Here is a 15064-nt window from a genome sequence, read left to right as displayed (position 1 = left end):
ACACAATAAATATGGACAGTTAAATAATCAAGTATGAGGAAATTATTCAGCTCATTAGTCATCATACAGCTGGTTATAAATTATCTATGTCCTAAAACATGAAGTATAAGGAATTTTCTTCGGTTTATGAAGCTTTCCATACATATAATGGAATAATGATAGAAAACAGTTAATACTAAGAATAAGGCTAAATTGCACGTTACACAACTGTTGCATTCTTTTTAAACCTCTGTAGCAGATTAACACACTGTTCCAAAATTAGACTTTTGATATATTAATATTTCCACAAAATGTTCTAGGATAATAGGTGGTGGAGTAATGAATGAGAATGGCATAAATTTGGGTTGAAGTTCAAATTCAGAAAACAATTTAAACTCATATGAAGGTTTAGAACAGTGAACACTTCACTGCAATCTAAGAGGATTTCGGTCTAAAGCAAAAGTGAGCCTGGTGACAGCCGTTAAAACACAAGATACTGAAGCTCTCAGAATTAGTTTTGCTTGAATGCAACTTCCTACCATACCTGTCAATCCAGTCAAATTTTTGTGTGCCGTTTATATGGCTATTTCACATTTTCTGAAGTATTCTTTTTCAATAAGTATTTTTCCTTTATTCTTAATTACAGGCAGTGAAATTACATTTCCCAGCCAGTGTGTAAACAAGTAAAATAATGTTGCAACACAAACACCAAGAATAGTACTTTCACAGAGAAAACATTTATTACACGTATTTACAACAGTATCTGCAATTATTTTATTGTAAAATTATGTTGCATCCAGCTCACAATGTTTAAGTATTTTTACAAGCCAATTCTTGACTTCCACAATACACTTTTTGTTACAAATGATGCACAAAAATTAGGTGGTCAATAACCTTATCCCCCACCATTCTTAAGAAGAAATAATCAATTATGGTAAGTAACAGATTGTTAAAAAATGCACTTGGAGGGGTTCTGAAATTGCCTGATAGTTTGTAGTAATCATATCCAAAAACATCATAGATTAGACATATAAGATATTCGTCTGATTATAACATTCTCAGCGTGTTGCAGTTGCTGGACGTGGCAGTGTCAGTGCTGGTTGTGTTGCTGTTACAGTCAACTTCAGGCGTTCTCCATTCTGTGTCTGCATATGAGCATGCCACGACAAAGCAAGGCAATGTGAAAATGCTTTCTCCTCACATTCTTGGCAGACAGGGGGGATATCACTTGCAGGAGAATCAGCGCTTCTTGTAACAGCTTTTCCACACACCTGAAATGGCATGTAATCAATAAAATTTCAGCAACAGGGAACAAGAAGAAAGACTACCACACAAAGATAAAATTTACTGATACTTCAACCACGTAGGTTTGTTCGTGAAATCAAAACAAATTTTAAGACTTGTGTATATAGGATTCTTCTCACACAAAATCACCAAACGCAAAATGTTCAAATGTGTGTGAATTACTATGGGACCAAACCACTAACGTCTAGTGACACGGTGCCTGTAACCGCACGACCGCCAAACGCAACATACTGACTTACTTCCCATAAACTTTTCAAATCACTGGCAGAGAATATGAACTTCATTTTAATATGTTTCAAGAAAGAGATCAACTGTTTATTTCTTATGTATGTTCCTTAATAGTTGAGGAGGTGCTTATTTGTCTTTTTTAAACAGGTCAACAGTCTGGAGACAACATATACTAGCAGCCTAACTTAATTTCTCCAAATACATACTTCTACTGTTAGCAAACCATAAACAACACACCCATCACTAGTCTTCTCCTTTTACTTACAATTTTGTGCATTTCAGACTTAAGCTTTATGAGTACACTAGTGGACAAACCTGGCTTTGCCCAGGATTTATTTATAACTGTGTGTCCACTCCCGTACCATGTCGCTTCTGGCATTGTGCTAAATGTTTATGGCATCATATCTCATTAACTGTGTTTCGTACAATGATATCATATTGTAGTTTCATTCAATGGCATATTTGGATACTGTCTACAAAACTTATTGCAGATATGGTGAGTAGCAAAGAAGTAATGAAGTTAAATATCATTCATGATACAGCAGTTTTATACTGATCTCACTGTGTATGACATCATACCTCCTGAAATATACAGTGTCAAATGATATAATTTTGCATTTACATTCAGTGATATATATACATACTGTCTGTAAAATGTGTTGCGAATACAGTTAGTAGTACAGAGAGAATCAATACATATTATAAAAGTAAGTTCATAATGTGCGCACCACTAAAACTCAGAAACGAGTCCCAGTAAGATTTTGTGAGTTATATGGTGTGGTAGCCCTCAATTCCCCAGCCATGAAGAACGTTCCTGTTTTTATCTGAAGGGTGTACTTTTGAAGATATAACGGCTGTGAAGTTTCAACCTTTTGAAATTTCCAAAACATTCCAGAATGTTCCACAATGATCCAGGACGTTCTGGAATAGTCTGGAACATTCGGGAAGATTCCAGAATGTTTGGGATCATCCCAGATTATTGTGGAACATTCCAGAACACACACTAATGTTGTGGAATATTCTGGAATACTGTGGACCATCTGAAGCCTTTCTGGTATGTTCAGGAATTCGTCACTGATGGGACTACCAATTGTTAAGGGTATATAAAGCGGAACCCATCGTGGGTTTGAAAGTTAGTTTCTTATCAGTGATGAATGAAGGAATCAAAAAAGTGGTGCAGTGAGTGAATAAAAACAAACAGGGAAGTGTGAGTAGTCAAACTGACAGTGATTAAATATAAACTGAAAATAAAATGTGAAAAGCATCTAAAGCATACTTAGTGTATTTGTTAGTAAAAAGTTGATTTGATTTATATTTTAGATAATGCTCAAATGTAAAAGAGGAGGCGATGTTGCCAGGTCTGAGGCATAACAGCAGAAACAGAAAGAACAGGGGAAAAAAATGAAACAGACTAATGGCGCAAAGCACGCTGAAGTTCCCAACAAATGACAATGAGCACCTTGAGAAGCAGAACAACCAAAGAACAATGAAATGAACGGATTGAACAATCTAGAATTGCAACACTATCTTGTAATAACAGACTGTGAACTCAAGCCAGTCCTGAAAATATCACCCTATGAAAAGTGCGGATGAGGAGAAGTAAATAGTACAACCTAACAAATGCAGCATTCCACTACGACCCGGTGAAAGAATATAACACACACAAAATAATTAAATACCTAACAAACAAAATATATTGTGGTAAAATGACTAATTCCTATTCCGTGAATAAATTACAGTGGCATTACCCGTCCTCGAGATAATACCATCACACTTCACTACATGGCGGGACGAATGAAGACTCGAGACTTTGACAGAAACATGATTGTTTATTTATTGAATAGTTTCATTTGTTACATATGACGTACACACTAGAAGATGTTTCAACCTGTTTTTCACAGTTACTTTTATTATTAATTCGTCAGAAACACTGTGAGATACATACTTCTAAATGTAACAACAGATGGCACAACTAAATCTTTTCATACAGCATATTTTAAGAGTCAAAACATTTCTTGTGGAAAATGTAGACTATTGAAATGATAAAATTCTGCATTTTACAGTTGATTTAAGGAACATTATGCATTACAGATATATGAGGGTTGACTGAAAAGTAATGCCTCCACCTTCGTAACTCTTCAATAGTTGGCAGAATTGGTAAGTGGCAGGTACTGGCTTGTCCCGTATCCTCTTCTCTACAGCTCCAGTTGGCGGGAAGCCTTAGCCTTGAACGATTGTGTTGTTACCATGTAACGTTTGGAACCCTGTGCAGACTGTCGGTCAATGCGATTTAAGCAATGCGCAGTCATTGAATTCTTGACAGCAGAAGGTGTCACCCGAAAGGAGATTCATCAGAGAATGAAAGCAGTTTATGGTGACTGTGTTGATGTGAGTACTGTGCGTCGTTGAGCCAGTAAGTTTAAAGATGTGGGGAAATTTCAAGTCTGTGCGCTTTCATTTCAGGAGTCAGCATCCAGGGCACCCACTGCGCATAGGTCTTCCGATAGCCAAGCGAAGCAATAATGTGACCCAAACTTTTTGTGAAATGCTGATTGTGCTTGCAATTTCTGTCTCCGAGTGATACGACGATCATCCTGAATCAATCTGTCATCATTTTGCTTGTGAAACTCTGCAGCTGCTGTCAGAGGACATCCAACACTGTTTGTCACGCAGGTCAGATGTTCCCGCCTCAACATCTTTCAGCTTACTTGCCCAACGACGCACAGCACTCATATCAACACAATCACCATAAACTGCTTTCATTCTCTGATGAATCTCCTTTGGTGACACCTCCTGCTGTCAAGAATTCAATGACTGCACATTGCTTAAATCGCATTGACTGACTGTCTGCGCACGGTTCCATACTTTACATTGTAACAACACAACCATTCAATGCTAAGGCTTCCCACCAACTGGAGCTGTAGAGAAGAGGCTACAGAATAAGCCAGTAGCTGCCACATACCAATGCTACCAACTGTTGAATAGTTACGAAGGTGGAGGCATTACTTTTCAGTCAACCCTCGTATTACTTTAATTTGTAATTTAAAAAGGAATTAAAGCACAATCTAGGAAGCAACTGTTATTACTAAACTTTTGCTCTGAAATTAGTGTATATTTGTGAAAGTCAGAACTGGAAACCTAGAACCTCATACTATGAATGCCACAGGTGAACAAGTATTCTTTCGACGCATTCTGTTGAAACCCAACGATTCAAACATGTGCTTCGATTTAAAGCGGTTGCAGTTACCCATGTGGCTTGCAGTCGCTGTTAAGTATCAACAAGGCACAGGGCCAGTCACTTTCTGTAGTAGATATAAACATCCTGGGCAACTCTGGGCACTGCAGCTAGTAAATTACAATGTTACGTCTCATGCAGTACATTTATGGCATGAATATGGGAAAGTAGGAGGTGATACACATTTTTCCTTCCATAATTTTGCATATGTTATCAGCAAGAAACAATTTTGTAAAGGTTTGAAATTGTGTGTTAAGTTTGTTGAAGCTTGCTAAGTACTTTCATTCTCAAATACTGGATGAGTAAATTCTGGGAACTCCATTGTCGTGGGCTATGTTCCTTTTTCACCCCCACACCTTTGACAGATACTTGGTTGCTGCCTGACAGTTTTTTTACACGTACCAAGTTTGGTTGAAGATTCTGACACAATATAATGTTAATACAGAGATATGAAAACAAGTTTTTAAACTGCAAACCCTTTCAAGGAGCAGACGTGGTCTTTGGGCATGATTTATTAGTTAATAAATGCAAATTAAAGTGGAAGAAATTCCAGAAAGGTAGAAAGTTAAAGGAGATGGGACCCGGATAGGTTGAAAGAACCAGAGGTTACAAAGAGTTTCAAAGGGAGCATTAGGCAACCACTGGCTCAAATAGGCATCAGAAATACAATAAGATGAATGGATTGTTGTGAGACATGAAACAGTGCAAACAGTAGAAGAATACCTAGCAAAAAGACATGGCTGAGTATGAATCCTTGCACAAATTACATTAAATTTAAGTGATGAAAGAAAAAGATACAGAAATGTGGCAAGTGAAACAAACAAAAGAAATACAATGTCTAAATATGAGATTTGTGTAGAGGCAAAGCAGTAGTGGCTAGAAGAAAAATGCAAAGATGTAGAAGAACCCATGAATATAAGAAAGACACTGCATATAGCAGTTGTGTGAACAAGAGCTCAAATGGCAAGCAAATCTACATCTACATCTACGTCCATACTCCGCAAGCCACCTGACGGTGTGTGGCGCAGGGTACCTTCAGTACCTCTATCGGTTCTCCCTTCTATTCCAGTCTCGTATTGTTCGTGGAAAGAAGGACTGTCGGTATGCCTCTGTGTGGGCTCTAATCTCTCTGGTTTTATCCTCATGGTCTCTTCGCGAGATATACGTAGGAGGGAGCAATATACTGCTTGACTCTTCGGTGAAGGTATGTTCTCGAAACTTCAATAAAAGCCCGTACCGAGCTACTGAGCGTCTCTCCTGCAGAGTCTTCCACTGGAGTTTATCTATCATCTCCGTAACGCTTTCGCGATTACTAAATGATCCTGTAACGAAGCGCGCTGCTCTCCGTTGGATCTTCTCTATCTCTTCTATCAACCCTATCTGGTACGGATCCCACACTGCTGAGCAGTATTCAAGCAGTGGGCGAACAAGCGTACTGTAACCTACTTCCTTTGTTTTCGGATTGCATTTCCTTAGGATTCTTCCAATGAATCTCAGTCTGGCATCTGCTTTACCGACGATCAACATTATATGATCATTCCATTTTAAATCACTCCTAATGCGTACTCCCAGATAATTTATGGTATTAACTGCTTCCAGTTGCTGACCTGCTATTTTGTAGCTAAATGATAAAGGATCTATCTTTCTGTATATTCGCAGCACATTACACTTGTCTACATTGAGATTCAATTGCCATTCCCTGCACCATGCGTCAATTCGCTGCAGATCCTCCTGCATTTCAATACAATTTTCCATTGTTACAACCTCTCGGTACACCACAGCATCATCTGCAAAAAGCCTCAGTGAACTTCCGATGTCATCCACCAGGTCATTTATGTATATTGTGAATAGCAACGGTCCTATGACCGTGGAAGGAATGTATATTACTATATGAAGGAAAAAACTTAAAAGACAATATTATGGAAACTGAAATACATAACAGAGGTGTCGGAGGCACAATATAGTGAGAAAAATTTGTAACATTTGTAGGTTAGATAAATGTTTTTGACAATGTTGATTGGAATATACTCTTTGGAATTCTGACATTATCAGGGATGAAATCCTGGGATTAAAAGGTCATATACAAATTATACAGAATCCAGACTGCTGTTCTGAGACTTAAAGGGCATGAAATAGAAAGCAGGGATTAAGAAATCAGACAGGGTTGTACCCATATCCCTCGTGTTATTCAAATCGATAGAGAGAGAAAACATTAAAAGAAGCCAGTGGGAAACTTGGAAAATAAAATAAAAGTTCAGGGCAATGAAATAAAAACTTCAGGGTGTCTTCATGACACACTAATTCTGTCAGAAACAATAAAAGATTTGGATGACTGTTTAAATGGGATAGATAGTGTTTTAAGATGATCAACAACAACATTGCAAAATTGATAATAAAGTGAATCAATTTAAATCAGGCAATGATGAGGGAATTAGAGTAGAAAATATGACCTTAAAGCCATAGATGAACTTTGCTATTTGGGTAGCAAAATTAACAGACGATGGATGCCACCAGTCAATAGAATATAAAATGAAGACTTTAAGAGGCAGGGAAAGTATTTCTGAAAAAGAGAAATTCACTAACAACAAATATAAATTTTTCTGTTAGGAAGCCTTTTCTGAAATTATTTGTATGGAGTACTGCAATATATCAAAAGGCAAAGAGTACAGGCAAGAGGAGAACAGAGATGTTCGAAATGCACTGCTACAGAACAATGCTGAAGTTCTGATTGGCAGATCAAGTAACTTATGAAGAGGTGGGGCATCAAGAAGAGAGTTGTATGGAAGAACTTGGCTAAAAATAAAGGACAGGTCACAGCCTAAGGCACAGAGGAATAGCTGATTTGTACAGGTTACACTAACTTGGAGAGCTGCGACAAACAAGTCTACAGACTCAAGACAACTACTACAATTAAACTCTATTACCTCTTCTTAATCCATGACAAGGAACAATGAACAAAGGTAACAGTCATATTCATTTACAGGGCTGTTTTATAAGTTGTTCACTTTATTTGAAAATTAGTATTGCACATAGACCTAAATTTCCAAACTGTATGGAAGAAATGTGAGAAAACAACTTTCAGACATCAGCTGCTGCAATTCCAAAAAATAACAAATCTAAATTAAGAAAAAATATGATGAGCACAAAGGTTCTCCAAGTACCTGGCAATGCAAATTGCATATTTGCTGAGAAAGAAGAAAACATTATTATCTAAAAATGTAGTGCAATCATGGGGGGACATTTGCCATTAGTCTTGTATAATAAATTGGAACAGTCAACATTTCATAATTTGCAAGTTGTATCTGAAACACTGCAGTATAAAAATCTTCCAATTTGAATTTTAATGTACCATGCTTATGGAAAGGGTGGAGAAAATAAGAAATAAGGACGATCATCAAGTTAAAAGCTCTCTGTCTACGAAGATATCATTACAAGTAACTTTACTGTCAAATTGCTTCCACACATTCAGCGAACAATGTACTTTTCTGGCAATTGTTACGAAACTAGCTGTTCCCGGCCACGCATTGCTGCGGTTGGGTCTGGTTAATTGGAGAAGTAAGAAAAGGGAAAGCATACATTTTTAATATGAATTGGAACTGCATATACCTCTTAATCTCCTCCTCCCTCTCTCTCTCTCTCTCTCTCTCTCTCTCTCTCTCTCTCTCTCTCTCTCTCTCTCTGTCCGTATCCTCTTCCCTCTCTTTCTGTCCAACTCCTCCTCCTTCCCCTTATCCCTGTTAATTAGTCCTCCCCTTTTTTTATTTATATAGGGGACAGAAGGAACTGCCATAGATTTGCCAGTGTCACCACCTACTTTTTTTGCTGCTTCTTTTTTCATGGAGGATTTCAAAGAATGAGTGCTGAACAGGGCCTCCGTCCATACATCCTGTTTCTGCAATTACACAGATTACACATTTCGTTTTGGCCCCAATGCGGTGAGATGCTGCAACAGTTCACTGATTACGTGGATAGTATAAACCGAACATTATATCTAAAATTGGAAACAGAAAAGGATACAATGTTGTCTTTCTTAGCTGTGGTGGTTGAATGGAAACCAGATGGACAGCTCAACCACTCCGTGGCTCGAAAGCCGATGCATATCTCAGGGAGCACAGTGTTCACCACTGAGCTCAGAAGAGAAATGTGTTCAACACCCCAATACACAGCACAAGGTCAATTTTGCACAAGCTTTCTTGGCTGTGAAAGTACTCATCTGACGAGTGTTCAGAAGGATTGGGTATATAGTCTGTGACATTACAAAACCAAGACAGTACCTTTCAAAAAAGCCAGAAGGGCTTACACACCCCCCATGGTGCAACAAATAGAAAGATAGATAAAGTTTTTATCAGGCAAGACATGATACACCAGATACGTATTCAACAATGTGTTCAAGCAGGTATTTATCAAAGACAGGTCACAGAGGAATACATTGAACAGTTTAATATCCGATATGAGCAGTGATGCTACAGGCTACATTGGCCCATGAGCACAAATGCTATCTCTGGGTGCAGAGGAAACTATATCACCATTTGCCACCTCCATGATTCCACAATGACATCTACATCTACATCTACAAACATATTCCAAAAGCCACCAAATTGTGCACGGCAGAGGGTATCTTGTACTACTAATATTTATTCCCTTTGCCATTCACACTCAAATGGCGTTGCCAGTTCCTTGTACTTCTCAATAATGTTTCACGAAAAAGACCCTTCCCTCCAGGGATTCCCATTTGAGTTTAAGAGCATTTCCATAACTCTTGCACATCAAGCGATCCTACTGGTAGCAAATCAAGCAGCATGCCTCTGAATTATTTTTATGTCTTCATTTAACCCGACCTGGTGGGAATCTCAAACACTCTAGCAATACTCAAAAATGGGTTGCGCATGTGTTGCATACATGGTTTTCTTTATAAATGAGCTACACTTTCCTAGATTTCTCCCAACCAATTGAAGTCCAAAATTTGTCTTCCTTACCACCGATCTAAAGCGCTCCTTCCATTTCGTATTGCTTTGCAATGTTATGCCTTGATATTTAATTGATGTGGCTGTGTCAAGCAGCACACCACTAGTTCTGTATTCAAACCTTACAGGACTGTTATTGCTATGCACCTGCCATAACTTACATTTTTCTACATTCACAGCAAACTGCCATTCATCAAACCAATTAGAAATTCCATCCAAGTCATCCTGTATTCTCCCCGTCACTAAATGACGACATTTTCCCAGACACTACAGGGTCATCAGCACATAATAACAGACTGCTACATGTGTCGTTTATCTGTAAAGGGAAGAAAAGTGGTCCTATCACACATTCTTGGGGCACCCCCGAAAATTTCCTCGTGTTTGAAGACACTTGCCGTACAGGACAACATAATGGATTCTATAACTTAAGAAGTCTTCTAGATGCTCATATATCTGATAACCTATTTTACATGCTTCAACCTTCCTTAATAGTCTGCTTTTGGCCTTCATTCATGGTTCGCATGATGTGCAAGAAAAGAACAAACCGACTTTTGCTAAAGTGATTCTTTCTAAATCTATGCCGATTTCTGATCAGAAGCTTTCCTGCCTCAAGCAAATTTATTAAATTTACTTAAAATACGGTCAAGAATTCTGCAGCAAACCAACATTTAGCTTTGTACTTTACACCCAGAGATTTCTGATAAATGCAAGCTAAGCAAGGGCCCAATGGTAAATTCGAACTGGATTCCATACGGAGCTGGTGACTTACTGGTTTTTAACTCTTTCAGTTGATTCTCAGTGCCAGGGATCCCTATTTTATGTCCCTCCATACAGGATTCTGTGTGATGGTCGAACTATGGTATGTCTGAGCAATCCTTGTGTGTATTGATTTTTTTAAATGCAAAATTTTAAACTTCAGCTTTCCTTTTCCTGTCTTCTTTAGCCACACCAGACAGGCCAACAAGTGAGTAATTTTATATAGGATCAGAAATTTCTCCGCTTCTTGGCAAGGTATTTCGCTAAGCTGGCCAATCAGATTGCTTTATCTGGGCACGAGATTGACTGGTTGCTTCACCAGTTTCATAACAGCCTGACTTTGCACTGGCTATAATGACAAAAACTGTCATTGAAATGTATGACTTACCCTAATTTGACATGGAAAGTTGACTAAGAACTTTTTATTCAGGACCCTAGCACATTAGACCATGTAGACGAGTTACCCTGTTGTCCGGAAACACACACATCTACGACCCACAAGCCACTTTACATTCTGGGGAAGAAAGGGGAGAGATTGAAGAAGACTATTTTACTACTGTACTTTTCCCCTTTCACGTCTGAGTCACAGGAAGAAAAAACTTTTGGCAAGTCTCTTTATGAGCTCTGACTTCCGTTTATTTTCAGTCTCATTATTTTGGAAACATATACCAACTTTATAATATGACCGAAAAATACAAAACATCTATTAATACAAGAGCTTACCTTATTTGAAAGCTGTTTTTTCCCAAAACTCAGATTAGATCTGAAGTCTACAAACAAGCCACGAATTACTCAAGGAAAAAGGTATATCAAATATTGTAATACAGACAGCGGAGCAAACCCATTAAGGAGAAAAAGGTATGTCAGGTAAGAAAGACAATATGGGATATATGAAGATGGTATGTGTTCTTTCGGACAGTGCAGATGCCCTCACATTGACCAAACTCTTACGGGAATCAGTAGATGACTGCCATGAGTAATGAGTATAGTGGGCAGGGGACTACAAATGTAGTGTGTGGACAGTATGCTGGAAATGTGGGTCTCACGGGGAGTGTGCCAGAGATAAGTCCCTGCAGTTGCACTATCCTCTGTGTCCTCAGTGGCTCAGATGGATAGAGTGTCTGCCGTGTAAGCAGGAGATCCCGGGTTTGAGTCCCTGTCAGGGCACACATTTAAAACTGTCCCCTTTGATATTTATCAATTCCTGTAAGCAGCTCAAGGTCTGAATTTCATTGTAATTTCAATATGGGATATAGTGAAGGAGGTGGCTTGCATAAACATAAATAAGAGGAGCAGATACCTTTAGAAGTAAGCGATAGACTGGTAATAGACGTAATGCAGTGTTGCAAAACTAACAGGCATTTCAAAACTGTAACTGAAAAGATAGAGTTGTCAGGTTCAGCAGATGCTACTGTGGACTATCTCACACCACCCATTCAAAATAACTTCAGTAATACAAATATGATCATCACAACATGAGAAGTAGTAATGCCACCACAAAATTTTTAAAATAAAAAAAGAAGTCTTGTGGTTATGATGAAATAACAACAAAGTTTAAAATTGTTGTTCTGAATTTTATAACATACCAACTTACTTGTGTTACCAGTCATTTATCAATGGAACATTCCCTGACCGACTGAAGGAAGTTTAACTTAACCTTCTTATATGAGAAAGAAGATGAAGAAATACTGCCAGTCTTCTGCGCAGTTTCATTTTAGCCAGTTTTTTCAAAAATTCTAGGAAAGGTAATACATGTGTGAATTCTTGGCCATCTAATACAAATAGTATGTTGTCAAAGTTCATATTTTGAAAGGTTTCCAATCTTGAGATGCTGTTCACATGTACAGTGAGGATGTACTTAACTCGTTAGATAAATTACAAGCTACTATAGTTCAATTCTTTTATCTTGGCGGCTCGCACATGCCCACCCAGACGCGGGAGGTTGCTGCGTTGCCAGTTGCACACGGCGCACGCGCCAAGAGAAGCAGCGCCATAGTATAGCATAGTTCGCAAGCTTACGTTTAGGGGGGAGCGCGCAGTTCATGAAGTAAAGCCACCACGGCCGCATTAACCCTTTCCCTGCTACAGAGACGTGCTCCCCTCATTCCGCGCTGTGCGCGATTTTGTCACAGCACTGCTCGCCTGTGCTGACACATGGTGTTCCGACTGCTTTGATACTCTTTATCATTCGATTCCACAAAAACTATTTGGCCTAAAAATTAGATTTTTACACATCTTCTTGGCTGATACCTTCCCCCCATAAATGACAATTTTGTTTCAATGTTCAACGCCGTTATTATGCAGCATTAAATATAGTAAACCATTGTACGAAATTCTGAAGAGTTTGCAGAGGTAAAAGTCCATAGAGTAGACTTTCTGTATGGTCGAATTTAGTTGCCACAATGTTGAGAATAAAATGTGGACAAGATACCTAAATTTCATATAAAATTTACTGTATAACTATATCTCATTTAATTTAAGTACCACATAGGTGTCGTATGTAATTTTGAGAAATATTCCATCTTTCGCGACTGTAACAAAAGTTTTATTCACACCGGGCACGTTTGGCTTTATTTTAAAGCACTTCAATCAATGAAAGGTATGGCGCGCACACACACACACACACACACACACACACACACACACACACACACGCTATGGACTTTTACCTCTGCAAACTCTTCAAAATTTCGTGCAATGGTTTACTACATTTAATGCTGCACAATAACTGGGTTGAACATCGAAACAAAATTAAGTCATTTATGGGGGGAAGGTATCAGTCAAGAAGATGTGTAAAAATCTAATTTTTGGGTCAAATAGTTTTTGTGAAATCGAATGATAAGTGTGTCAAAGCAGTGGGAACACCATGTGTCTGCACAGGCAAGCAGTGCAGTGATGACAAAATCGCGCACAGCGCGGAATGCGGGGAGCACGTGTCTGCAGCAGCGAAAGGGTTAATGAAGAGACAAAGCACTAGAAATTTCAAAAAATTGCATTCAAATGAATAAAATTTGTGCAGTAAGACACTTCAATATTGTTTTTAAATAAAGAAAATATCAAGCACTGCACAGGGTTTGAACTCTTCACCTTTCGCATACTAACCCAACGCCTTAACCGTTACGCTAACGCAGCTCGTCGTACAATGTAACTCCATGAGGATTCTAAGAGGACACACAAAATACTGACAAACACTGTTGGTACGACTATGAATTACTCAAACTTCATCGAAGTACAATAGGAAATAAACAATTACCGCTGTTCTTTATTGCGAAAAGCGGTTCGTGAGATTGATGCAAACACCTTTCCTTGCTATCGCTTGAATTAGGAGTCTTATTGCTTGTTTGGTTTAATTAATTAATAGAATATGAAGCAATTGGTATAAAGAATGCTTTTTCGAAACTTTCTATAAAAGAAATCTGCTATCAAGACATTGCTTTTGTTCTATTACTTTATTTATGACTGAACGTTCCTAAATCTGAAGACACTCGTCCGTGCTCTGCTCTGCAGTCGAGATTTGGCAACGTCGTTCTCTGTTCATTGGCTGGCTGTGTTATGTGAAGTCAGATGCACAGAACGAACCTAAACTCGGCCGCCAACATAAATGACGCGCACTTTAGCATGCTCCGATATGCCAAAGACATTTTAATATGCAAATCACAATATCTTTCAAGCAAATTACAGTATTATGTTGCAACAGGAAATGCTGCAAATGATATTTCTCTGGGAATAAATGAAGGGGGCCTTCAGAAAACATTCATGCAACTTAAACCATAAATTTTCACTCTATGGGGACTATTTAAAAGTGTCTGATAAAGTTCCATTCTGGGCACCCTACTTTTCCTTGTGTGTATTAATCTTTCATCAGTACCATTACTAGACACCAAGTTTGTTTTGTTTGCAGATGATGCAAACGTTCCAATAACTACCAAATGAGTATAGTTTTTGAAAGACCGATTAATGAAATTTTTAGGAACATTAATAAATGGCTCTTGGCTAATTCTTTGACACCAAACTTTGAGATGAGACATCATATGCATGTCTAAAATATGACTACAAGCAGATAGAAAAGGTTGACAGCAGCAAATTTTTTGGAACGCAGCTTGTTAAATACAACTGGGAGGAGCACACCACAGAACTGCTGAAGTGCATAAACAAATCTTTATTTGCAATGCTGTTAACAGACATAGGTGATATGAAAATAAATAAAAACCAGCATAATTTTCTTACTTTCATTCCATTACGTCACACGGAATCATATTCTGAGGTAAGTAAATTTAAAGTTTTCAGAATCCAAAACTATTTAACATGAATTATTTATGCTATGAACCCAAGAATGTCCTGCAAAAGCCAGTTCAAGGAAATGGGGATACTAACTACTGATTCCCAATACGCACAGTCCAGTCACATTACTGTGACCAAAGCCTACATTTGATTTCAATGTGCAATAGCCACTCACAGACAGCAGGCGGCAGCACTAGCAGTGGAGGATATATAAAGTGTATCGGACGGATGAGGAAAACAGTGCAATCACTGTCGCAATTTGGAAGCAGAGCAATTTACCTGATATCCAATAGGGCATGATCATTGGCTTTTGGGC

At 38.3% G+C, this 15064-nt stretch overlaps 1 protein-coding gene across 2 annotated transcripts in view; it reads right to left on the bottom strand.

Annotated features, from left to right (window-relative positions):
* Positions 1–697: 697 nt before the first annotated feature.
* The window catches only part of LOC124789812 (zinc finger protein 239-like), a 106833-nt gene continuing 92466 nt past the window's right edge, over positions 698–15064 (bottom strand). The window contains exon 5 of one of the 2 annotated variants that reach the window (XM_047257293.1): positions 698–1250. In XM_047257293.1, coding sequence (XP_047113249.1) covers positions 1038–1250 — 213 coding nt within the window. In that variant the 3' untranslated portion in view covers positions 698–1037. The remainder of the gene's footprint in view (positions 1251–15064) is intronic. The other variant, XR_007016170.1, reaches the window with a different exon arrangement.

The sequence above is a fragment of the Schistocerca piceifrons genome, chromosome 3 (genome assembly GCF_021461385.2).
Source record: "Schistocerca piceifrons isolate TAMUIC-IGC-003096 chromosome 3, iqSchPice1.1, whole genome shotgun sequence".
Lineage (NCBI taxonomy): Eukaryota > Metazoa > Arthropoda > Insecta > Orthoptera > Acrididae > Schistocerca > Schistocerca piceifrons.
Note: the sequence above shows the minus strand (reverse complement) of the source record. Positions and strands in the feature narration are given on the sequence as shown.